The following is a 26,809-nucleotide window of genomic DNA, read 5'->3' on the forward strand; positions in this document are numbered from 1 at the left end:
TACAGTGGCGGCACTAGCACCTTCTGGAGGTTCACCAGTGGTTCCCATTTGACATTGTTTCTCCCCCACAGAGAATGCGGTCCACTGTGGCCAGTCCCGCATTTGGTAGTGTGTCTTTGTGTCCCTTGTGTCCCAAAGGCAGAGGTAGCAGGGACCACCTTGGAGACCCATTAGGAATGCTACTATTTTGAAGTCTCCTACTTCAAGGCACCTAATAAGGTCTTGATGCTGTTGTAATCCTCTTTGAGGTGCACTGAGTGAGCCATTAGAAGAGATGGGCACTTGTTCCCTAGGGTGGTCCAAAAAAATCAAGTTCATGGGACATGAACTCACAACTCTGGTCAATGTTAACTGTGCCAAATAAACCTTTTAGTGAACATTTAAAGGTCGCTCAACAATTTTAAATACATAAAATGCAAGTACAGAATTTATTTTTCCATCTAAACCTGAATTGTGAGCAAATGCACATGGAAAGAAACTAAAATATATGACATGCAAAAAGCTATTTCAGCTAAGAATCGTGGATCATAGCTTGTACCCTGTCAAGTCCAATAGTGCTATATAGATGCTGGAGGATTCTCAACCATGATGAAGGACTACTGAAACATAGACATGTTGGGAGGGGCGCTCCATGAAATGATTCAAATAATTTAAGTTGTTTGAACTCCTATCTTGATTAAATAAAATATACTGTATATATAAAAAAATACAAAAGTATAAAAGAATAAGAAAAGCATTAAAAAAAGGGAAGATCTGATGACAATAGCGGCTAGTGTGAAAGGTGCATGAAAACCCATGATGGAGCCAGCTGAGGATCTATGAAACTATAACTTACAAGTTAATTATTAGATACTAGTCGTTAAGCCCATTACATTAACAGGTGCTAGAATATATGTGTCTCTGTCCCCCTCCATTTCCCTGTGCAGCACTGTCTCTGCTTTCTTCCTCACTAAGTCCTCTCCAGCTGTAACATTACTGCCTCGCTTTTTCTCCCTGCAAGCATTTCTGCTCTCTTTTTCAACCCCAGTCTCTTTGCTCTTTTTCTCTTCTTGCAGGGGTCTCTGCTCTCTTTTCTTTATATGTTTCTGATTACTGCAAACCTCTACGCTCTCCTGTTTTCTCTGTATGCTCCTGATCCTGTGTTTCCCTGTAGTTGTCTCTTCCTTTTTTTAAATTCCTTCTTCAGTCTCAGTTCTTCTTTCTCTAAAGATTCCCTTCCTCAGTCTCTACAACTGCAGCTCTCTTGCCCTATAAGCCCCTGCTGCAAGTGGCTGTGCATGTCGATCCTGCTCCCCTTTCACTGACTCTTGTGACTGCATCATTTCTGTTCTGCCGGCTGGATTTCTATGGCAACCCTGCTCGCTAATGCCTCGAACTCGCGCTTGGTTTTCACTTATAGTGATCGTGGTCTCCTTGCTCTGCCTTTTCGTTGTCAGCCGGGAGCCTGGACCCTGAGACGAGAAGCAAGAGGAATCGTCAAAGCTGCTCTCAATTTGTGCTCCCTTCGACGACGGCCCTGCTGCTGCTGTGTGCAAGTGCAGGCAGGTGCTGGGAAGTGCTTAGGTGAGGGTGACAGGCCCCCGCTCCGGCAGAAGCTGCAAACGCTTACCCACACGGGTCCACGATTCACTTTTCGCTTGTTGGAGTAGTGTGTTTGACCTTTGTAAGGGCGGGAGTAGTGTGTTGGGCCTTGATTAACTCAGGGCGGGTGTAGTGTGTGGGGCCGCGATTTAGTTCAGCTGCCAGGGCTGTTTGGATTCGCGATTCACTTTGGGTTCAACTGCCGCGAGTGTGGGGCCGTTCTAAGCGCACATGCGCACTCTTGCTGGCCACGGACATATGTATCACGGAACATGCGGTAAGAGTGCGCATGCGCGCTTAGCTTTTATTATAGTAGATGAGGGGAGAATGATTGTAATGGTTATGTTGTGAGGCTGAAAACCCTTTATTTAGTAGCCAAGTGTTGGTGATCTGAGAGACTATCTCAATTATAGACATCAAAAAGAATTGTCTTAAAAAATTTTCAAAACTGTAAAAGTCCACGTAAAGTTCCGACCTCTAAAGGTAAACCATTACAGAGATACATGCCTTGGATTGAAAAAACACAGTGAGCATGTTAATAAGGAGTGTGACAAATTTTAAAGATATGGAGAGGCATAATCGAAAGGAACATCTAAGTCCGTTTTCATCCAAGTCGCAAGTCGTCCAACATAAAAAATAGCTTAGGGCACCATTTTCGAAAAATACATCCAAATTTTTTTTCGTTTCGAAAGTCAACTATACGTCCTGCTGATCTGATCATCCAAGCCACTAAATCGTCCATCTTTATACCACATTTTCATCCAAGTCAAACACGCCTAGAACAAGCCCTGTTGGACAGGGTCTGCAAAGTAATGGACTGAACACCTAGACATGGCACCTAAATAGTGGGGTACCTTACAGGGCACTGCTGTGAACTTCACAAAAAGGGTGCCATGTCTTCATCTCACTACAGCTCCCTTATAGGGCATGGTGAGCCCCCCCAAACCACCTCCAGAATCCCCTAGACCCACTTATCTACCACCCTAATAGCCCTTATGACAGCAGGAGTCACTTATATGCTAGTAAAAAGGGGTTTTGGGGTGTATAGGGGGAGTGAACATGTTTCAATATCAATGCAGTGATTACAGGGGCTTATGAGCATGGGTTCACCTCTCTATGGGTCCCTAACCCACCCCAAGACAGTTTAAGACGCCTCTGTGCAGCACGACTAGGATTTCCTATGCCAGGCTGCCAGGTGATGATGTTCTGGAGGCACAATTTTCAAGTTGTGATTAATAATTTTAGGGAGTGGGGGGGCCCGGTGATCACTGGGGTAGTGTGTAGGGGGTCTGTATTATGTGTTTGCAGTGCTTATTTGGTCACTTTAGGTGGATTTTTGTGACTTAGACCATGTTCTAAATGTTCTAAGTCAACAGTCCAAGTTCCATCGATCCTGTGCTGTATAACTTTTGGTTATACATGCAGTACGACTAAGTCTAAAGGTTGTGTCAAATGCAGCAGAAATGTCTAAAAATATCATTAAAAAATTATTTCCCAAGGTCAAACCCAGCTCTTGCATGATCTAAGATTGACAAAAGAAGTAACTCTTGAGTGTTTTGGATGAAAATCAGATTGGTATTCAACCAAACGTATGTCATCATCCAAATGTAGATCTTTACAAGTGGTTCAGAACACAGCAACACATTTAATCTTTGGTGGCAGTAAATTTGAGCATAAAAGAACACAGATATACTGAAAATCCAATTACAGTAATAGATCACACACATCCATTTGTGGATGGTGAGAGGGGCTTGTATCTGAGGCTTTTTCCATCTTTGACACATTGTGTTTTTGGCCTGTGTATATGCAATTAATATCTTGCTGCACAGTAAATTTGAGCATGACACCTTTACTACGAAAATTGCATTGGCTATCTTTTAAATCTCCAGTTGTGTTTAAGGTGTTGGTATTGATTTTTCAAGCAATTCACTGAGGCATAGCGTGGTATCTTTCACATGCTGTGACATTACATCAGCTCCATCGATCCTTAAGATCAGAGAACATGATGTGTTTATCTTTTGATGAGTTACAGCACGCGAGGTATGCTAGTACCAGAGCAATGGCTATTTCGGTGGCAGGGATGAAGATTTGGAATAATCTGGTTGGATAACTGAGAATGAATAATAACCTTAAAAAAATTATTTAAAACATCTTTTTTTATATAGAAGCTTTTTCAGTGGTTAAGATGCAGTGACTGAAGGAATGAAGTGATTAATTGAAATGTTATTTGTATATTATTTTGTGTTATTGTGTTTTATTCTGGTTTTTGGTATTTTTATCTTATGATTACGTTTGCTTTATTTTTGTAATCTGCTTAGGTTTAAGCAGAATATAAGGTTTTTAAAATAAATAAATACTCTTATCCCCAAAAATCTTGCAATTGTAATAAAACAGCATTTTCTAAAATTTTTGCAAGAAAGCCTAATGAAGAGATTGGATGATAATCTGTTATCAAATTCATCTGTTGCTCAGCTTTCAAGACAGAACGAACCTCAACTCTCTTCAATCATATATTCACAATAAGCAACAATGACAGTAATAATTCTGTTTTCAAAGTTAGCTATACACCAGTTGAACATGGATCTAAAGAACTGGACAATAGATTTAAGCTGCTTTTCAAAAACAGTCTGAAACTCCATCCATTGGTCCACTACAGGTAAAGAAACTAGAGACAGTAGTACATTTTGAAATTCATTCAGAATGCTCTCTGTTTTAGCAGCGAATGAACACATCCGTAAATGCCTGGCTTGAAAAGGTGCTCTCAGCCCTTAATGATTGTACTAAAGATAGCCTTATAACTATCTTAAATAATTCTGCAGAAGAGAATATTGCCTCTCTGATTTTCTTATCAAAATATTCTTTATGCTTTACAGTAATATATTTATATTTTTCTAATTGATCCTTATATTCTTTCATTGTAATCGCATCAGGGTATTTTCACCAAACATACTTTTTTTGCTATAGCTCCTGTTTCAAAATTTTTAATTGATTAGAAAATCAAGGTACAGAATTATTGCGCTTTGCTCTGACTTTCTTTTGGGGTGATAAAATGTCTAGACTGTCACAAAGCAGTACACCAAGTTTCGGCCGCATCATTAATTTTCATATTGTTCAGATTTATTTATTTATTTTAAAAATTTCTATCCTGCTTATATACTAAGCAGGTTACAATATCAACATAAATATTAAATTTTGGCAGCCATAGTTCCTTAAATTTTTTGAGGTCCATCTACCTCTCATTAATAAATCAGAAAGTTTACTTGCATCTGATCCCCAGCAATACAGCAATTTATTTTAACTTGATCAAACAATGGTCAGACGATGGAAACCACCACCTTTACAAGATTTAAATTAGCAAATTTAGCATCCAGAGAACAGAGATCTAAGGTGTGTCCTGCCTTGTGTGTTGGACCAGAAATAACTTGCAACCAACCTAGCCCATCTAATACAGTAAAAAAAGTTACAACACCAAGATCATAACCTGCTCTGTTTACATGAATATTAAAGTCACCTAACAAGACAATGTTACTTGAATTCACCTTATTAGACAGTAACATCTATAAATATAGAAAAATCAGCTTGCAGACTCCTGGGAGGACAGTAAGTTAACAGAACATTAAGGCCCAGATTCTGTATAGGACGCTCAGTCTCAGAAGCTGACAGGCATTCTATATAGAATCGGGCCTAAGGCCGCCTAAAGTAAACCCGATTCTCTAACTGACATCCATGTTAGACACCAGTTAGAGAATCAGGTTATTGTAGATGTAGCCGCTAAGCTTATTGTGGCAAGGGATCTCCCTGCCACGATAAAGTTAGCGGCCACCAGTTCCCTCACCCCCCCCCCCCCGAACAAACACGGCAGGAGGGATGCCCAATCCCTCCTACCCGGAAACCCCCCCTCCCCCCCGAACAAAACCGGCAGGAGGGTACCCAATCCCTCCTTCTCAGAACCCCCCTGAACAAAACCAGCAGAAGGGTACCCAATCCCTCCTGCCGGAAACCCACGCCGCCACCCCCCCAGAACGAAACCGGCAGGAGGGTACCCAATCTCTCCTGCCGGAAACCCCTGGAAACCCTCCCCCGAACAAAACCAGCAGGAGGGTGCCCAATTCCCCCTGGGTGCCTAATCCCCCCCTCCCCAGAACATTGTACTGCAGCAATAGAAGCCAGAAACTGATGCAAAGAACACAGTGCTGGAATGAGAATTTGCAGCTAGAAACATGTGATGGAACAATAAGTGGAAGAAACCATACATTTGTGTGGAACTGAAAAGAATAGTACCACGTAGAATAAAATGCAGAGAGTAGGTTTTGAACTCCTGTAAAGGGAGTGTGTAGCAAGTATTGCCAAGAGTGCAGGTTGCAAAATATAAAAGAAAAAAGTGGAAAGCGACTTGGTAGAAGATGAGGTTACAATGAGTTACAAATCCAGTAATGCAAGATGCGGATGATAACAGTGTGAGAGAACTGAGATAGAGTTTGACTTTAGTCTGTTGGATCTCAGCTTACCATAGTCACCACCAGGCCATTTGGAATTGCAGGTGGAGGAGAGTTTATATACTCCCAGTTGTAGCCAGGAAGGAACTTTGCTTTCTGCGAGTCAGAGAGAAGAATGAATAGTCAGGAACAAACCGACATTAATAGATAAACATAACTCCTCAGTGGGTTAGGAACTTGCAACCGATAATAGAGCTGAAGTGGGAGTTGAACCAGAATCAGTGCACTGCATGTGATCACCAAGCGATGGTTCAAACGTGCTCTCTTGTTTCTTGAAGTATGGTCTCCTTTAGCACCTGATATTCCCAGGTGGTCTCTCTCATCGAAAGACTAATCAAGCTTGACACTGCTTAGCTTCTGAGATCAGATGTAATTGGGCGCACTCAGGATGGTGTGGCCATAGGCTTCTTTTTTAAGTTTAAAAAAGAAAATACATTATGAAGTAACTGGCCTAGAATCAGAAGTAGCTGCACTGGAGCTAAACCCAAACTTCAAGGGTGATGAGGCAGCCTGCCGAAGGCCCAAAGCACTATGCCACTGAACGCATGACTCTGTAGCAATACAACAGGTAGGAAACAGGAACGCTTTAAAGGGAGAGTGATACATACCAGGATTTGATCTCGCAACCTCTGGGTGCAGAGGCAGCAGCTCAACAAGTAAGCCACAGCCCTTCCTGAGCTTATTCATAGTCCAGTGTACTAGCCAGTAGGGAAATCTTCCAAATCTAGAACTGGGAGGAAGGGTTCAAGAACAGGCCTAAAATTTTAAAGGTAGACCAAAATAAAGGAAGAGAAATCCAGAAAAGAAAATCATCCTAAATATAGAAACACAGAAACATGATGGCAGATAAAGGCCAAATGGCCCATCCAGTCTGCCCATCCACAGTAACCATTATCTCTTTCTCTCTCTAAGAGATCTCACGTGCTTATCTCATGCTTTCTTGAATTCAGACATGGTCTCTGTCTGCACCACCTCTTCCAGGAAACTGTTTCATGCATCTACCACCCTTTCTGTAAAAAATCATTTTCTTAGATTACTCCTGAGCCTCTCACCTCTTAACTTCATCCTATGCCCTCTCATTACAGAGCTGCTTTTCAAAATGAAAGATTCGACTTATGCGTATTTACGTCATGTAGGTATTTAAACGTCTCTATCATATCTCCCCTCTCCTACCTTTCCTCCAAAGTATACATATTGAGATCTTTAAGTCTATCTCCAGGACGCCTTACGATGAAGACCATGCACCATTTTAGTAGCCTTCCTCTGGACCAACTCTATCCTTTTTAAATCTTTTTGAAGGTGTGGTCTCCAGAATTGTAAACAATATTTTAAATGAGGTTCCACCAGAGTCTTATATAGGGGTATCAATGCCTCCTTTTTCCAACAGGCCATACCTCTCCCTATGCACCCTAGCATCCTTCTAGCTTTCAGTCACCTTTCCAACCTGTTAGAACACCTTAAGATTTTCACACAATCACACCCAAGTCCTGCTCTTTTGTCATGCACATAAGTTCTTCACCCCCTAAACTGTACCGTTCCTGGAGTGGCCTCCTCCTCTCGTATAGGAAGGAGAGTATGGTAGCCTCCTCGGAAGGAGAGTGTGATGCAGTGGTTAAGGCTACAGCCTCAGCACCCTGAGGTTGCTACGAAGTTTTTGCCAAGATTGTTAGTGTGTGATTTTCTTAGATTCAAACAGACTCATGCTTATTATCAATTTATATTGCGGTTCAATACAAACCCTATCAACTCAGGACCCCTGAATGTGTGTTTTCTGAAACACGGACTGTGGGTGTTATGAGCTCTCTCCAAGTTTTCCGCAAACATCTGAAAACCTGGCTTTTCTCAAAAAATGTTAGTCTCCCTCCAACTTAGGAATCAAGGAAACTCATATCTTGGCATCCCAAGTCCTCTAAATTTTCTTCACACTTCTACCTCTAACCCTCTGTTGTAGTTCCTTCCTATTTCTCCTACTGTAAACCGCATCAAGCTCTACGAACGTGGAGATGATGCGGTATACAAACCTAAGGATTAGATTAGATTAGATTATTGTAGACAATACGATGAAACATTTTGTTCAATGCACAGCGGCCAAAAAAGCAAACATGATGCTAGGAATTATTAAAAAAGGGATCGTTAACAAGACTAAGAATGTCATAATGCCTCTGTATCGCTTCATGGTGTGACCTCACCTGGAGTATTGCGTTCAATTCTGGTCTCATCTCATCTCAAAAAAGATATAGCGGCACTAGAAAAGGTTCAAAGAAGAGCTACCAAGATGATAAAGGGGATAGAACTCCTCTCGTATGAGGAAAGACTAAAAATGTTAGGGCTCTTCAGCTTGGAAAAGAGATAGCTGAGAGGAGATATGATTGAAGTCTTCAAAATCCTGAGGGGAGCAGAACGGGTACAAGTGGATTGATTTTTCACTCTGTCAAAAATTACAAAGAATAGGGGGACATTCGAAGTTACAGGAAAATACTTTTAAAACCAACAGGAGGAAATAAAAATTATTTCACCCATAGAATAGTTAAGCTCTGGAATGCATTGCCAGAGGATGTGGTAAGAGCAAATAGTTTATTTAGTTATATCCCCCCTTTAACAAGGTGGGTTACAATACCATATTCACAATAAGCATTACAAACAGCCATAAGACACACATGTATAAATTTCATCAACATATCATACAAATTACCAAGTAAAAATGCTCATCACCCATGCTTCATTTTGCATTTCTTTGGGTTTTTGCTAGGTACTAGTGACCTGGATTGGCCACCATGAGAACAGGCTACTGGGCTTGATGGACCATTGGTCTGATCCGGTAAGGCTATTCTTATGTTTTTATATATTGGGAAGAAGAAAAACAGTGGGCAATTTGTTGTTTCTTTTTTTTGTTTGTTTGTTTTTTTTTAGCTCTGGACTCAGCAGGAGAGGACAATACAGAGGTGGGGTAAAAAAAGGCTGAAAAGCCGTCGACGCTGTCGGCAGAGACAAAGGCTTTAAAATAGCTGAAAGGCCCATTCCAAACTTATGTTGGTATAAAGAAAATATGAAAAATGACAGATTAATAAGTAAAATAACAGTAAGACATGAAGAAAACTGAAGCTGGAAGGCAACTTGAGGGAACGAAATTCAGATACATCTTCACTTTGTGGAAAATGAAAAACTGACGACCTCGCGAACCGGCACTCACCCATGTGTGGAGCGGGCAGTCTCGAAGTTTCACTAAAAGCTTAAAGTGACAGTACACTCTACCACTGTTCGTACTGAGCTCTGTGAATGATGTCACTCACATGTGAGAACATGCTGTCTGCTTGTCTATGGATAGACAGGTTCAAATCACACATACTCGTCTGGCTGTTTGTCTCCAAATGGCTCCAGTCCATTGCACTCTCCTTTGGGTTTAATTAGCAGCTTTTTTTTTACCATGAGGAGGGAGTTAGGCGTGCAGGACAAATTGGAATGGGGCCACAGGAGATGGATAGGACACCGGCACCACCGGCTATACCCTACATAGGCACCGAGGAGGCCTAATCCTCTTGCGCCATTAAGTTTGTGTAGCCAAAAGAGAAGCTTAGCTGGGCCTGATGTCAGACCCAACTGCTTTCAGGCCACGCTGTAGAGTAGATGACACCAGGAGCAAGAGAGAGACCATCCATTCACCTGCTGGAGATACTGAATACTGGATTACCAGTGAGAATACCATCCTATATGTGACAGAGCTCAGCTTGGTGCTCTGTATCTCTGCCTGCTGGTAGATGGACACAACTCACTCGTCTCTGGATTCATCCGCTGATGATGACGAGGGAAGTATGGATTTCTCTCATTATCTGCACCACTGATATTATAAACTGGATCAACAACATCTCTCTTGCTCTATGACTTGCTGCTCTCTTCTGAAGATAGCTGTTCTCTTTCTGGGGGAGTGGGTACAAGGAGCTCAGCACAATGTGACACTGGGGCGATGGATGAGGGAATATCCAGATATGTAATTGCAGATGCATGCTTGCCAGTTTGACGTTTGGAAGGGTCCACTATGCAGAAGTAGCAGTTGCTTAAGTGGTCAGTGGGTTCCCTCCAAATTCATGGGATAGCAAACTTCATGGTTCTCTCTTCCCCTCTATACCATCCTGTAGAAGAACCAAATGAAATTGTGGTAATTAAAACAATCAATTTATTTCACCTATGACTAATGTATACAAGATTCTTGCAATATATTTCATATATTTTCAAATAACATTGAAAAATTTAAATATTTTAAAAAATTAACCAAACATTCTAAGAAATTTTATAGCAGAAAATTCTGCCATCCTAGTGAGAAACAAAATTGTCTTACCTTCCAGATGTTTTTTGGCAGTGCTCGCATGTGAAGTGAGGTGCCCAAGGTTTGTCTTGATCCCCAACAGGCATGCCAAAATATGGCTTGTAGGCATCGCACATCTAAGCAGATGCTTCTATGGAGTACCTTTTCCCTCTCGTCTTGATAAACATGCCACATACATAGCAAAATGCATTTGCTGGATGTTTGCAGCCTCTGGATGCCATCTAAAACAATGCAGATATGTTATCACTTAGGCAATTGGAACTGAACTCAGCTGTTGGGCTTAAGATCTCTATAGTTACACTCGTATTTATATTGATGGAAAGTTCTAGAAAATTCTTGAAGTTATTCTAAGAGGCCCTTTTACTAAGGCCTAAAATTAACACAACAGGCACCTACCACCAATTTTAGCCCATGGCAATTCAGACATTATCATGGGTCAAAACAGTGCAACCTGGGTGTCTGCTGAGACAGGTTTCTGCCCACAAGCGCTGTGATAACTGTGCGTTTGAAAAGCCCTTACTGCCTGCCTTTTTGCAGTTGGCAAAGGCTCCTGCGCTAATCCGGTGGTAAGAATTGCCGGTATACCTTTACCACAGTGCACCAGTGCATTGTGGGTATGCACAACCACAACATGCCCCTTCTTTCACCCATCTCCGCCCATAGCCATGGTAAGCCTTACCGCCTGAACCACCGAATGGTAAATCTTTTTTTTTTTTTTAATATCATGTTTATTGAGGTCAACCAGAGTATGTCTGTTGATATGTTTGGTATGCAAATCTTTTTTTTTTTACCACAGCAACAAGTACAGCACGACTGCTGTGCCTTAGTAAAAGGACCCCTAAGTTTACTCAGCTTGGAATCAATCTGGAATGCTCAGTAAAAAAGAAAATTTTCAAAATATCAATGTCTTGGTCACAAAAGCAAATTTTAGGGGAATGATAGCCATTTTCTATACTTTTGTGGCATAGGCAATTAAGAAAAAACAATTACTTCCCAGGAACAAAAAAAAATTGTTGCATGGTGTTATTAAGAGGAAAATAATAAAAGCGCTGCATATACCTTTCAGCACTATAGAAATGATAAATAGTACAAAACAATACAATTTTTATTTGTATATTGCCAATACCTCTTCAAAGTTCACAGCGGTTCACATACAATTAAATATTTAATATTAGGCGCTTGGAATTTCCCTATCTGTCCAAAAGGCTCACAAACTAGCTAAAGCACCTGAATAAACATTTACTTACATACTAAAGATATAACTAAAGAAAAAAGAAACCAAAATTCATAAACAACCCCAGAAGGGGTAAAATTAAAAAACATCTCATACATCTTTAGCACAAACTCTGTGCCAACAGACACAAGAGAAGCTCACATTCCAACTTCGCTTCCCCCCCCCAGTGAGAGGTTGTAAACTGAAAAAACACCATGAACATCTTCTCTCGCACCAAGCAGCATCATGGGGTAAAGACCTAGAACAATTGCTTTCGCCCACTACTTATGAGGAATTTAGGAAACGTCTGAAAACACACCTGTTCCTAAAGTATCTGGACAACTGATCCTCTCTTCTCTCTCCCCTCTATAGCGATTAACTTGTTCTATGGATCACTCTCTCCTCAAAAATGGTATTTCCTGTCCTATTAACCCTCTTTCTTCCTCCCCTCTTAAAGTCAATCAATTTGTACCTTTGCTTAATCTTTGTAAACCGCATAGAACTTCACTGTATTGCGGTATATAAGCTATTATTATTATTATTATTATTACCACTTTCTGTTGCCTTTCTCTGAACTGCCTCAAGTCTTTCTATATCTCTGTAGAGATACAGCCTCCCAAACTAAACACTGTACTGCAAGTAGGGCCTCACCAACAATTTCTATGGGTATCAACACCTCCTTCTGCTGTTTACACCACTCTCTATGCAGCCTAGAATTCGTCACATTGTTACATTAAGATTTTATCTGCCATTTGGATGCCCAGTCTTCCAATTTCCTAGTTCTTCCTTCAATTTTTCAGTCTACATGTGTTTTGACATCTTTGAATAGTTTTGAGTCATCTGTAAATTTAATCACCTCACTTGTCATTCCAATTTCTAGAACAGCACCATCCTTGTGGCACTCTACTATTTACCCTCCTCCATTGAGAAAAATGGCCATTTACCAAACTTATCCTCTGTTTTCTGTCTAATAACCAATTCCTAATCCACAACAGAACACTGCGTCCTATCTCATGATTTTTTAATTTTCTCAGAAGTCTCTCATGAGGAACTTTATCAAAAGCGCTCTGAAAATCTAGATATACTACGTACATTAACTTTATCCAAGTCTTTATTCAAGCTTTCAAAGAAATGAAGCAAACTGGTGAGGCAACACTTCACTTGGCTGAACCCATGCTAACTCTGTCCCATTAAATCATATTTATGTATGTTTTCCTTTATTTTATTCTTTATAATAGCTTCTACTATTTTGCCTGGCATTGAAGTCAGGCTTACCAGTCTCAAATTTCCCAGATCAAACTGCAGACCTTTTTAAAATCTGTGTTAACACTGGTGATTCTCCAATCCTCAGGTTCTAAAGATGATTTTAGCAAAGTTATAGATTAGAAAATGACACAGGGACAAATTTTTCCCCATCCCATCGAGTTATTTTCCTGCCTCTTCCCCATTCCTGCAAGCTCTGTCCTCATCTGCACAAGCCTCAAACATTTTAAAATCATAAGTGTTAGAAGCTTGTGCAATTAAGGCAGAGCTTACAGGAATAGGACAGGGACAAAATTTCCCCATCCCCGTGTAGTTTTGTCACTGTCCCATTCCTGTCAGCAGATCAGCAATTTCATGTTTGTGTTCTCTCAGTTCCCTGGGGTGTACAAGATCCAGTTCAGGTGATTTATCACTAACTTGCCTCAGTATATCTTCCAGGTTCACCAAGATTTCTTTCAGTTTCTTTACATTGCCACTCTTGAAAACCATTTCTGCTATAGGTAGATCTCTTAAATTTTCTTCCATATAGATCAAAGTAAATAATTCATTCAATCTCTCAGTTATGCCCTTATTCTCACAGAGTGCCCTTTTTACTCCTTGATGATACAATGATCCCACAGATTCCTTCACAGGCTTTCTACTTTTGATAAACCTGAAAAAGTTGTTACTATGAATTTTTACCACTGTGGCAAGTTTCTCTTCATATTCTCTCTTAGCCTTCTTTATCAATGTTTTGCATCTAATTTACCAGTGCTTATATTTCTTATTTTCTTCATTTGGATCCTTTTTCCATTCTTTGAAGGATGTTCTTTTGGCTCCAATAACATTTTTCAGGTCACCTTTTAACCATGCTGGTTGTCATTTGTTCTTCTTTCTAACTTTGTTAATATGTAGAATACATCTAGTCTGGGCTTCCATGACAGTATTTTTAAACATTCATGCCTGACAGGGTTTTTACTCATTCAGCCAAAGCAGCTTCCACTAATGTCTTTCTTCCTCACATCTGATATGATAGCTTAGGGATCTGTTAAGCTATGATCTTCTCAGGTATTTTCGCCTTCACATGGCTAGGATCACTAAGCTTTCATGGTAGGAACCCCCATGACTGAAAGGAAGTGGCTGTGGCTCAATGGGTAAAAGCCCTGTGCTCATCTTCCAGAGGTCATGGATTCAAATCCCAGCATATATTTTAATTGTGACATTCTACCTTGCAGGTGCACCTTGATGAACTCACAATGAGGTCAGCATTGTGCAGCTGCACACCTCCATTTGCAATGAAGTAGAAGCCATGCTAAGGTCTGTATCTGGTTTTTTTTCAGTTTTTAAGCTTTTGTAAATGAAGTTATGTATGCAATCTATATTTTTTTTCATGTGCTTTCTTTGTTTACAGTAATGAACTGATTGGAGCACTGTTTAGTCAGAAAAAAGGGTAGCTTTTTAGCAATAAACTTAAAGCTGTGTTTTTTTCATATGCTCTGCTTCAGAGTTAATGGATGTTTTCCTTTAATTAGCAAATAACATTGCTGTTTGTCCACAAAAATAGAAGGTTTTGCATGCATAGATCTCTTTGGTGTGCCCTGCTTATGTGGTGCCTTATTAAATGTATTTTGAGCTTAATAAAGCAAAAATAAAAACCCAGAAAGCTATTTAGCAGATCGCATTAAGGATGTCCAAACTGTGCCTAAGTTCCGTCCAGAGAACTCACATCTATCTGAAGCCCAAACTACGCTCAAAAGTAGACCTCCTTTACAATGCCTATAGGACCTAGTTTTACAATTGCTATATAACTTAAGAACATAAGAATAGCCTTACTGGGTCAGACCAATAGTTCATCAAGCCTAGCAGCCAATCCAGGTCACTAGTACCTGCCAAAACCCAAGGAGTAGCAATATTCCATGCTACCGATACAGGGCAAAAAGTGGCTCCCCCCATGTCTTTCTCATTAACAGACTATGGACTTTTCCTCCAGCTAAAAGTCACAGGCAGCTTCAGTTTAGACTCAATTCCCTCCCTCGCACCCCAACTCTTGCCCATCCCTGGCCTTATCTCTGATTTATAGGCCTTTGATCCAATTAGAAGGCTAAAAAAGTAATCAGGCCATCTTTATTAGCAAGTATGGGAAGATTAGGTACTTACCTCGCTAATCTTATTCTATACAAACTTACTCATGAGTTTACATAGAAGGCATCTACATTTTTCACACACACACACGTCCAGTCCCCACCCTGAAAGCCTGATGCCCCCCCCCCGAAGGACCGCTCGCACCCCCACCCCGAAGGACCACTCGCATGCACTCCCACCCGCACCCCCACCCTGAAGGACCGCTCGCACCCCCACAGCTTCCCGACCCCCCCCCCATCATGTACAAGCTTATACCGGGGAAGAATCAGAATATGAATGGGCACAGCCACTGGGCCATAAGCCTTGCATTGAAGAATGCTAGTGTAGAAGGATTGAGGTTGCGATAAGACACTAAAGAATGGCATGGGATGTTTTCTTGTGGATCCCCACACACCCCAGGTTCAACTATGCCTGCATGCTTACTCCCCACCCCTCCCCCCCACCCCAAGTTTTCTCTTTTTCTCAATATCTGGCACGTTTCACTGATCTCCCCCCTCCCCCAAGTTTTCTCTCTCTCTCTTTCTCACTGCTGGGTCCTCTGCTTTACCTGCCTTGGCTTGGTCCCCAGTCCCCACCAACCTTCTCATCCTTCTTCTTCCTGCACAGAAGGAAAAATTATGTTCTTACCTGTTAATTTTCATTCCTTTAGACGCAGCAGATGAATCCAGAGACCAATGGGATAGCACACATCTACCAGCAGGCGGAGATAGAGAAACTGATTAATAGGTGGTCCTATTGGCTGGCACTCCTCCTGTGTCTCCAGTATAGCTCCTTGCCCAAGCATCCATAACCATCAATAGGCATAGCATGTAAAAAACTTCTTTCCCATAACAAATTCCAAAAGGCAATAATACAGAATACAACCATCAATAATAACAAACTTCGAAAGTTGGAAAAGAAAAAAAAACGACAGACAATATCCAGAAAGGGTGGGGCTCTGGATTCATCTGCTGCGTCTAAAGGAAAGAAAATTAACATATAAGAACATAATTTTTCATTCCTTAGCAACAGCAGCAGATGAATCCAGAGACCAATGGGATGTAGCAAAGCAATCCTCAATCTGGGTGGGAAGCAAACGCCGCCTCCGCAATAACCGAAGCACTAAACGCATCTACCGCATGCGCCCCCACATCCAACCAGTAATGCTGAGAGAAAGCACTCTCGGAAGACCAAGTAGCCACGAGACAAAACTCCTCCAAGGAAAAAACCTCTGGACCGAGTCCAAGAAGTAGCCATCGTTCGGGCAAAATAGTCATGAAGTTCCATCGCCAACCGCTTTCCTGCCATCAAGCAAGCGTAAAGAATGTTCTCCTGGACCCATTGAGCGATGGAGGCTTTGGATGCCACCATACGTTTGAGGCGTCCCGTGAAGAATACAAAAAAGGTGATCTAAACAACTAAAAGTCGTTAGAAACCTAGCTCGCAAAGAACGCTACGCACTTTCAAAAAAAATGCAGTGAATAAAAGCACGTCTCCCCATTTCTCCTCCCAGGAAGAAGGAAGGAAAAGTGAGAGTGTCATAAAAGAAAGGATGACACCGAAATTGTGGTACCATCTGAACTGACACCCCAGATTTTGTAAATCTGAAATAGGAATCCCTGCCAAACAAGGCCTGCAACTCAGAAAACCACCGAGCTGAAGCCATGGCCACAAGAAACCTGGTGTTCAACGGCACAGCCCTTTAGAGTCTCAAAAGACAAGGATGAAATGAAGCCTTCGGTAAACTGCGAAGAAGTACCTTAAGACTGTACTCTGGACAGGGCTTTCTAAGAGGTGTACGAATATACTGTACTCCATTTAGGAACTGAACTACATGAAGCTGAGAAGTAATCGAAGAGCAATATACCTTGTAACAAGCTAAGAATGGCACTTGAAGCTGAAGGAATGAACGCTAAGCCCTTGGCAATACACTTGTGCCAAAAAAGAAGTCTGGAAGGGTGCAAAAGTTGAGAAGTATCCAAGAAAGGAAAAACCTCCAAAAGGAAGCAGAAGCCACAGGTGAAGACATCTGTATCGCCTGGATAAGAGAAGAAACAACCTGCTTCGCATAACCCTTACACGTCAGCCATGACTTTTCAAAAGCTAGGTCGCAATACCAAAGTAGTACGAATATCCATGTTGATCAGATCCTAGATGAGCAAATCCAGAGATACCAGGAAACTCAACAGTCCAGCTGCCGAAAGACTCATCAGATCCGCATAGCAAGGATGGTGCAGCCAATCCAGAGATTCTACAAAAACTGTGCCCTGAAAGCGAGCTTGAGATGGCAAATCCAAGCCATCATCAGCCAGGGGAAAACACTGAAAAAAGAGAAACCAGAGGCGAGAAAAAAGCCACGCTGCTACCCCCTCTGACTCTCACTCCCTGTGCCCGCCGAAGAAGCTAGGAAGCTTAGAATTTTGAGACGAAGCCATGAGGTCTAGTTCCAGGAGATCTCACGTCCATAAAAAGAGCTGGAATGCCTGAGCCAAAATTCTCAATATCCAGGATGTAGAAGGTTTCACTAGTACTAACATTTACACTTTCTAGAGCATACACAGCGCTGTACACTGTAACATACAATAAATGGGCCATGCACAGATTTCGTGGAGAGAAAGTCTATCCAAACTCTTTTCCTGACCCATAAAATGATCTGCCAACAGAAGAGGAAGATGAGGGACCACCCATTGAAGTAGAACCACAACTTTACCTGCCAACTGAGCACATCACCTACTGCCCAGGCTGTAGAGAAATATCTCCATCATAATACTGACTGAAAAGACCTTCAGCGTCATCCTGGAAGAATGGTCTGAAGCTCCAGAAACTGTAGCCTGACCATGCTCCAGAGTAGAAGAATGAACAAGTACTGAGTCGCCTCTTAAGACCAGACTCCTAGAGCTGAGGATGGAAGGCACCGAGCCCCCCAACCCGACAGCCCGGGATTATTGGTGGCCATGAGCTAGTCCAGCAAAGACCGAGGCATGCCTTTGAAAAGAGAAATCTCGCTGAGCCACCAAATCATACAGAGCGATGCTTGAGGAGCCTACCAAATAATTGGAGCCTGAGATACCGGGAACCACCGGAACAAAAGCGACTCCTGTAGTGATATAATGGGAAAGCAAGCCGAAGTTCTCAGTGGAGTCAGCAACATGGATCCTAGAACCTGTACAGAATCCCATACTCTTGGTCATAGTAACCAAAGAAGAATGCAAACCTGAGACTGTGACCCATCGCTCTAGTCTCTGGGAAGAAACACATTTCTCTCCTATATGAATAAAAACATCTCCCCGATATACCTATAAATAGTACAGGAGAAAAGATCGCTGTGCCAATTCGAAGAATCACGTCCAAAGAACTAAGGAAAAGAAACCATCCTTTTCGTGTCAGTCAAATGGCCCGACTGGAAGACGTCCGAATCAAGCAGTCAGTCAAGAAGAAATTAGGTGAATCGCCTGGTAGCGCCAAAATGGTACCACTGCCCACATTTTCTAAAATGTTCATGAAGCCTTGGGTAGGCGAAATGGCATGTGCCAAAACCGAAAGTGCTGCTCCAAGAGAGGCAAGCAAACCTAGTGCAGAATGGGAGTCCATAGTGAAAATGTAAATATTCTCCCAGTTTTTCTGCAGAAATGTGTAGCCCTGAGAAACTAATTCAGCAGAATGGGATCCAGCCTGCCCAATGCCCCCGTCTTGGGCACCATGCAGTAAGTGGAAAAACGTCCCTTAGTTCCTGAAGAACTACAAGAACTGTCCTGAGGACCAGTAACACTTAAAAGGGAAACACAAAACATAGAAACTCCAAGAACTAACCAGAAACCTGAGGAGGATGCAAAGTTGCAAGCATCCTGAAAAAAGTTCACAGCCCCCTGACCTGACATTATCGCATCTTCTCCCTCATGAGAAAGCCTGAAGAATCATTGGAAGAAGTCTAGATCCCTCAGAATGAAGTGCAGAAGGTCAGGGAACGGCAGGATGAGAACTGATGGATCTGTAAGAAGAAAGAAATTCTCCTAGGAAAAATCAAGTTTTGCAATGTAAAGAGGAATACACTGGAACCATGAAAACAGTACTAACTCCATGCAACGTGAGCAAAATACGTATGTCCTTTAAAGTGAATATGTACTAGACGCAATCAAGATGCTGCCTCTACCGCCCCGTGGAAAACAACAGCATCCTAACAGGTATCAGACAAAGCTCACATCGCTAATGAGAGTTTCAGGGATGAAGCTAACTGCCACACAGCGCGCGCTCCTCCTCGCGTTTGATAGAATAGGTAACTGGCTCCTGGTTAAAAGGAGCTGTACAGCCCTTCCTGTCTGGTCAGGGGGTCCGTCTAGCATGTGCCATGAGAAGATGGCGACAGGAGAAACCAGCGTGATAAGCATGGAAATGTGAAGTCCAGGACCCCTCAGAAATAGAGAAAGAGAGTCCTGGCCGCAGAAAGATGCGAAGTGTCATTATGCTCATAGAGACAGCCTGAACTTGGAAACCATTAGTACTACCTTTAGGTATATATATCCTATGCCACTACTAGACACATGCAGCGCAGCACAGAGGCCCAAATAAGAAGGACAGTTACCAACAGACAAAGGCTCAATCTGCAGGGACCCTAAGAGAGACAATGAGATACCCGTGTGAAATACAGGGCACTATCATACTGCTGATCTCACTGTGCTGTGAGTTGCTGTATGTCAGCTCAGTCCGGAGACAAACCGAGACTGGGTGACCTAGCACAGGTCAGAGTCTCTCTGGTAATCCCCTCGAGTGCTAACCCCAGAGTCCGATTAAACTAGTAGCTTCCTTCAAGGTAATACAGCAGGAACACAGACATAGACATATAAAATCTGCCCAAGCTTGTCCCAAAGTTGATGAAACACGTACAACTTGTCTGAACCGGAAAGGAGAGAAGCCGCGGCATACCCCGACCAAAGTCAGCTGTAAATAAACTACCGGAACGCTGCAGCTCTTCCTCCATCGCCGGAGACCCAAGTGCACGCCTGATTCTCGCTGACACGTGGCCCCCGCATCAACGCTCCTAGAAACATAGTTGGATTCAAGCCCCGCAAAATTTACCCTGCTGCGGCATGCATAGAAAGAAAGACTCGGGGAATAACCAGAAGAACGGTGGGGTGCTTCCCACAGCGCCGGAAAAAACATGTCCCATCTCATGCACGCTGCTATAAACCGGCACCTGCACAATCAGCTGCACATGGCCGTGACAAACACCGATGAAAGAGAACTTTGGAATAAACAGGACTTCTACTGCTGCACTGAAACTCAACGAGGAGTACAAGTGCAAGCATGAAATCGCACCGCTACTGTCGTGCTGTAACCAACAAGGAAACCAAGCGCGTGCATGCAAAGGGCGGGAAAGTCCCGGCTCCCTCAACGGATTCTAGTCATAAAACTTAGCCTCAATAAAATATCCATTCCTTAAATGTATATTGACCGAACCCACAGTACTAAGACTCCCAAATAGAACCTGAAGTTCAAACAGACATACTCACAAGCTTGCTGTTAGGGCCGGTTGAAGCCAGTTAGAGCTGGATGAGCAGCACTAACAGAGCAGAATGCAGCAACTGTGGTCTTCTTTTTTTTTTTTTTTAACAGAGAAGGGAAAGAAGAAAAAAATCAAGACCTAGTCAGACCCTCTAGCAATGGAGAGAGGGTGAGGCAGGGACCCAGGTGTAACCCCTAAAGCCGGCACCGTTCAGCCAGACACCCCTGTCTCACTGAAGAGAAAATCTCAACAGGAGAAATAGCATTGCCAGCTTACTGAAGAGAAACCTCAACAGGAGAAACAAAATGGCAGTCTCACTGAAGAGAAACCTCAACAGGAGAAAATAAAGTTCCAGTCACAGCCAGAATTCAGGAGCTAGTTGAATAACGACCATTTCCTGCTGGGAGATAGAGAATACTGGAGACACTGGAGGAGTGCCAGCCAGTAGGACCACCTGTTAATCAGTTTCTCTATCTCCGCCTGCTGGTAGATGTGTGCTATCCCATTGGTCTCTGGATTCATCTGCTGCTGTTGCTAAGGAAACCTTATTGCCTCCCTCCTCTTTCATCTAGGACCAACCTTATCACCTCCCTCCTCTCTAGGTTTTGTGGAATGTGACCTGTACATGCAATGAGACTATTCTTTCTCTCCTTTTCTGGCCTCACAGGCTGAAGCTTCCTCTCCTAGACACACAAGCCAACCTTGCCCTCTCTCTTCTGGCTGTATGGGCCAATCTTGTTACCGCCTTTCTTTAACAGCCAATTTCTGTGCACTAAAAATATATATTGTAAGGTAGAGAATTCTTGCAACTTCTGTCCTGCACAATATACACATATAGTCCATAAATAAATAACATATCTCTCATCAGTTTACAATATAAACTAAACTAAAGCCACTAGTTGAATATTCAAGTAGCACTGCAAAGTATTCTCAGAGAGCTGATCACAAGTAATCCACAAATGCTGGGAAAATTCATTCTGTAGAAGCCACCATTCTGCTTTAAACATAAAAAATTATGTACTGTACCTTATCATACTGGCAAACTATTACATTGTCTGTATCAAACAGATCAGGCACTTCCTGCTCACTGACATCATCTCCTGAATTTAAAGGATCCTAAAATTTAACAAAAACAGAAATTGTCATATAATTTTTACAATTACCAAAAAAATCTATTGACTGTTCTTTATAAAATGCACATCTGACCAAATGTTTTGATTGCCTTACAGTTACTCCCTGTCATGTACTTGCAGTATAAACCATCTTCCTAGTACCATAAATGTTCAAAGCAGTTTAACAAAATGCATTTTGCAAAACTAACCACACAGAACCAAGGAAACATACAAAAGTTTAAAAAATACCTTCAAACCAAAATCTCATCACTTCCCATTGCCTATATTCACTCAACAACCTATGTAATCCCCACAAAACTGCCACCACTGCATCCCCTCATCCTTCCAGATCCTCCAAAAATTGAAAGGAAGCACAAAGTAACACAAAGAATACAAGTTCATTGTACAAATCTCATTGAATATTCCCCTAAATCACAACCTTATCCCTTCATTCATCCAGATAAGGCATTCTAAACCAAACATGCTTCATCATAGGATTCTTACTAAACTAAACCTTAGTTTTATAGACCAGGTCATCAACCAAATGGAGCTTGACTTGGTTTACAGTAGGTGGTAACATAATACTTTAAGAAAACAGATCTATAGCGGTGCAAAATGGAAATTATAAAAACTTTATTAAAATTTGGGAACCATTAACGTCCTTTTGTCATGATTGATGCCATTTTTCTAATATTTCTATATTTAATATGTAAGATAAGGGTGGGGAGGGGGGAGGGGGGAGGGTTTCTATTATATGAAAAATAAAATTACTAGAGGGATTTAAGGATGGGAGAGGGAGGGCTATATTTCCAATTATAAGATACAATGATAAGATGTACAAGTGTTTAAATATATATTATTGAGTTGCAATCTTTGTACACTTGATGAAAGTTTTAAAATGAATAAAGAATTAAAAAAAAAAAAAAAGAAAACAGAGAACAGAAAATCTAAATTAACAAAAGGGGCTAGTTTTCAAAATGTTTAGCAAACAGGAACGTCTTCAGAGCTTTCCAGAAGTGAAAGAAGAATCCCAAACCTTTAAGTGCAAGCGGTAAGTTATTCCATAGCTCTGTCAATTTGAAAACAAAAGAATAACTGAATCTCCTGGTAGATCTATTATTACCCCTAATGGAAGGAAATAAAAGTATTAATTTTTGAGACATTCCACTCTAAAGGAACCAAAGTAGTGAAAATGCCAAATAGGATCTTGAAAGCAATGCAGATGCATTTAAAATGAATTCTAAGATGCTTAGGAAGCCAATGTAATTTCTTAAACTTTCAGAAATAGTCGGGAAAAGTATAAAAAAGAAACCAATCCCAATTATTAAGAAAATCTTAATATAATCAAATTTGATGACAGTCTTTCAACACAGTTGTTACAAAAGCATATAAACAATATCATTCTAACACAGTAAATCTAATCCATACATACTTTATTCAAGCCACAAAACCTTTCCTCTAGAACAATGTTCTTCAAACACCGGTCCGTGGACCGGTGCTGGTCCGCAGAAATTTCCTGCCGTTCCACAGGGTCGGCACGTGCATTGGGCCCCAGACAATGCTCTTCATCTGCCGGTCCACAGTGCGATCGATGCAGCGTTGTATCCGGGACGGCTCCCTCTTCCTCAGTGCTGCAGTGCACAAAGCCGTGGGCAGAAGCTCCTACGCGCGTCCTATACCTCAACCGAAAGCCTTCTCTCTTGGCGTCGCAACGTCAGAGGGAAAGTTTCCAGATGAGGCGTGAGGAGCCACTTTGGGTACTGCAACACTGAGGAAGAGGGAGTCGGCCTAAAGATAACACCGGGGGGCAGGCCAGAAGGCAAGGCACAGCATGGAAGGAGGGAGACAACGGTAGGGGGAATGATTTTATTTTTTAATTTAGTGATTGATTTACATCTGCTGTCTGATCAGGAAGAAATGCATTTGTTTCTTTTCCTCTGGGGTTGTACTGCATGCAGAGTCTTGCACCTTAGGGTTTGTTTGTATATATTAGTACTTTTAGTTTTTGGTCCCGTATTTGCATAGGGGTTATCTGTGTTCTGGTAGGAATGAATATTGAGAAGCATACAGTGTGCTTTGTGTAGTTTAATTTTGTGGTTAACCATTATGTGTTGTTAATACAAATATATTGTGTGTGTATATATGAAAACTGAATGGAAAAAATGGTGTTACAATTAGTATTATTATGGGGGCGGGGTCTGAGGTGGCTATTGGGGGGGGGGTCTGGCCCACGACTTAGCCCAGTATTCTTCAACTGCCAGTACACAGACCGGTGCCGGTCCACAAAATAATTATTTTATTTCTGCTGGTCCATAGGTGTCAAAAGGTTGAAGAACACTGCTCTAGAAAAGGCTCATCAGCCCTGCCTATATAACCACAGACTCACTTTATGCTAATATGTATACGGTGCTGAGAAAAGGTTTGGAAATCCAAGTGTAATGAGAAGTACAATTTCAAACCATGATATGGTTGTATAACAAAAACCCATATTTTCTTATAATTAGCGTGCAAATTAAATTGGATTTGGATTGCATTTATTAATTTGATATACCACCTTATACTTAAGTTTTAAGGTGGTATACAAATAATAATCAATTAAATAAAGCAGGAATACAACTTATTACGTTTACGAAACAAACAACAACCAGAAATTACACAAAATCTCAATGATATGTATTTTGGAAAATCCAGGTTTTCATAATCTTATGAAAACCAAGATAACTGGTTAAACTACTAATTTCACTTGCCAATGGACTCCACAAGGATGATCCATGTTAAGTAAAAGCTTTTTCTTGTGGAAGTTAATTTAATCATCTGAAGTAAACAGAACTGTAGTAAACAACATTGGAAAAAGCAAAGTACATTGATGATTTTATCTAATATATCTAAAAGATACCTACATGAATCTAAAAAGGGTCTTAAAGACCAAAAACGATTTTAAAATTGCTTGGAGTTAGTGCCACACTGATGAAGCTGACTTGGCCATCATGTATACAATGTGAGTGTAAAACTTCTGCCTGTGTGCCTCTGGAAGACAGACACAGTCTTCTGCCATGTTGAATAGAAAGCACAGTTACTTACCGTAACAGGTGTTATCCAGGGACAGCAGGCAGATATTCTCACGTATGGGTGACGTCATCCACGTCTCGTTGAGAGTGAAGGCAGGATGGACACATGTTGGCAGAGTTTTACAAGAGCATCTTGGCGTTGCTGAGGAAGGAATGCTCTTAGTTGAACAGTATCTAGAAGAGCCCCAATGAATTTCAGAGTCTGAGAGGGCTGCAGCTGATATTTTGGAAAATTTTTCTGAAATCCCAAATTTTGCAAAAACAGAATAGTCTGTTGTGTTGCTAGAGTAACCCCTTGAGACGTAGGATCTTTGATGAGCCAATCGTCGAGATATGGAAATACCTGGAGTCCATGACTTCGTAAAGCTGCTGCTACTACTACCAGGCACTTGGTAAAAACTCTGGGAGATGATGCAAGGCTGAAAGGCTGAACCTTGTATTGGTAATGTTGATTTCCCACCCGAAATCTGAGAGAGGCTGAGTGAATGGGAATGCGAGTGTAAGCCTCCTTGAGATCCAGAGAGCATAACCAATCGTTGTGATCCAGAAGGGGATACAAAGACATCACAGACAGCATCCAAAATTTTTCTTTGCTGAGAAATTTGTTAAGAGCTCTTCTGTCGTGAACTCAAGTTCTTCACCCCCTAAACTGCACCATTCCCTTGGGTTTTTGCAGCCAGAATGCATTTCTTATCATTAAATTTTAGCTGCCAAATTTCAGACCATTCTTCAAACTTCACCAGTTCTTTCTTCATGTTATTCACACCATCCTGGGTGTCTACTCTATTGCAGATTTTGGTGTCATCTGCAAAGAGGCAAATCTTACCCAACAGCCCTGCAGCAATATCTCTGTACAAATGAAGCTGAATGAGTCCAAAAGAAAACTACTCTGGCTTGGCCCAAAATTAGATCAGTTACCCATGCTCATTCCACTACCTTCTGGTCCCACACTGCAGATCGAATTCTCAAGCAAAGTTTTGGGCATCATTATTGATTCTACACTTTCCTTTAATGATCATCTCAACTCTCTGGGAAAAAAATGTTTTTTAGTCTTCACATGTTGAGGAAAGTGAGTTCCTGCTTCCGCCAACATTTTGCTGTCCTTGTATAATCAATCATTCTTTCCAGACTGGACTATTGTAATTCCATCTATCTAAGTCTAACCAAGCAAAATCTTCAAAGACTTCAGCGGATCCAGAACACTGCGGCTAGGTTGATCTTTCCAAAAAGCAAATTTGATCATGTTTCCCCGCTTCCGGTGATTTCTAGGATTCACTTTAAATGTACCTGCCTAATTTTCAAGATTCTACATGGCATTCTTCCTCCCCTAATCCCACTATCCTGGAATTCTTCGAGTCCTGACCAGTGTTCCCTCTAAGCGGGCGGGTGTTGTGAGCAAACTTTTTTCACCGTGAGCCAAAAATATCGGGCGCCAGCAAGTTATGAGCCAACTCGCCCGATTCTCCTCTCGCCGCCCTGCCATCTGCCGTACGCCTCTTCCGATCGTGCGCTGTGACGAGAAACGTGTGCGCTGCGATGTAATATTTTGTGCGCCAGCGCACGCCAGCGCAGCTTAGCGGGAACACTGGTTCAAATGGTTTTATTTATTTCCCCAAATTTATTTTTGTTATACGCATTGAAAATATTTGATATTGCGTTTAAATCAAAATCTCAATAAACTTGAAACGAGTGCCCGTGAGATTGTGGGAGGGTTAAATACTCAAAACTTAGAAGTTTTTGCTACGCCAGCTTTCTGGTATCTTTACATACAGTGGCGTACCTAGCATATGTAACATCCGGGGCCCATCATTTTTTGGCACCCCCCCCCCATCTGTAAGAAAAACATGATTTTTAGTAACAAACCACACGTCACACATGAGTACCTAGGAAAAGGCAGCATCTTACATATTGCAGTGAGCAGTACATCAATACACCCATTGTAAAACTAAACAAGCCAGACCAGCACAGATCAATCCTACACCGTCAATCCTAACAGAAAACCATGTCTTTCGAACACACAGAACACAGAAAACACCTTCGCCTAGTAAGGAATATGTAATCACAAACTAACCCCTCCCTCTTTTACAAAACTGTAGTGTGGATTTTAGCTACGGAGGTAACAGCTCTGATGCTCATAAAATTCTGAGCATCAGAG

The 26,809-nt window shown here is 41.7% G+C and overlaps 1 protein-coding gene across 4 annotated transcripts in view; it reads right to left on the reverse strand.

Moving 5' to 3' along the window:
- GTF2A1L (general transcription factor IIA subunit 1 like) overlaps positions 1–26,809 on the reverse strand; it is a 175,061-nt gene that overhangs the window by 56,557 nt on the left and 91,695 nt on the right. For all 4 annotated transcript variants that reach the window (XM_033937756.1, XM_033937755.1, XM_033937754.1 and 1 more), the window contains one exon: positions 21,501–21,590. In XM_033937756.1, coding sequence (XP_033793647.1) covers positions 21,501–21,590 — 90 coding nt within the window. The remainder of the gene's footprint in view (positions 1–21,500; positions 21,591–26,809) is intronic.

This window comes from Geotrypetes seraphini, chromosome 3, assembly GCF_902459505.1.
Source record: "Geotrypetes seraphini chromosome 3, aGeoSer1.1, whole genome shotgun sequence".
NCBI classification, from domain to species: Eukaryota; Metazoa; Chordata; class Amphibia; order Gymnophiona; family Dermophiidae; genus Geotrypetes; species Geotrypetes seraphini.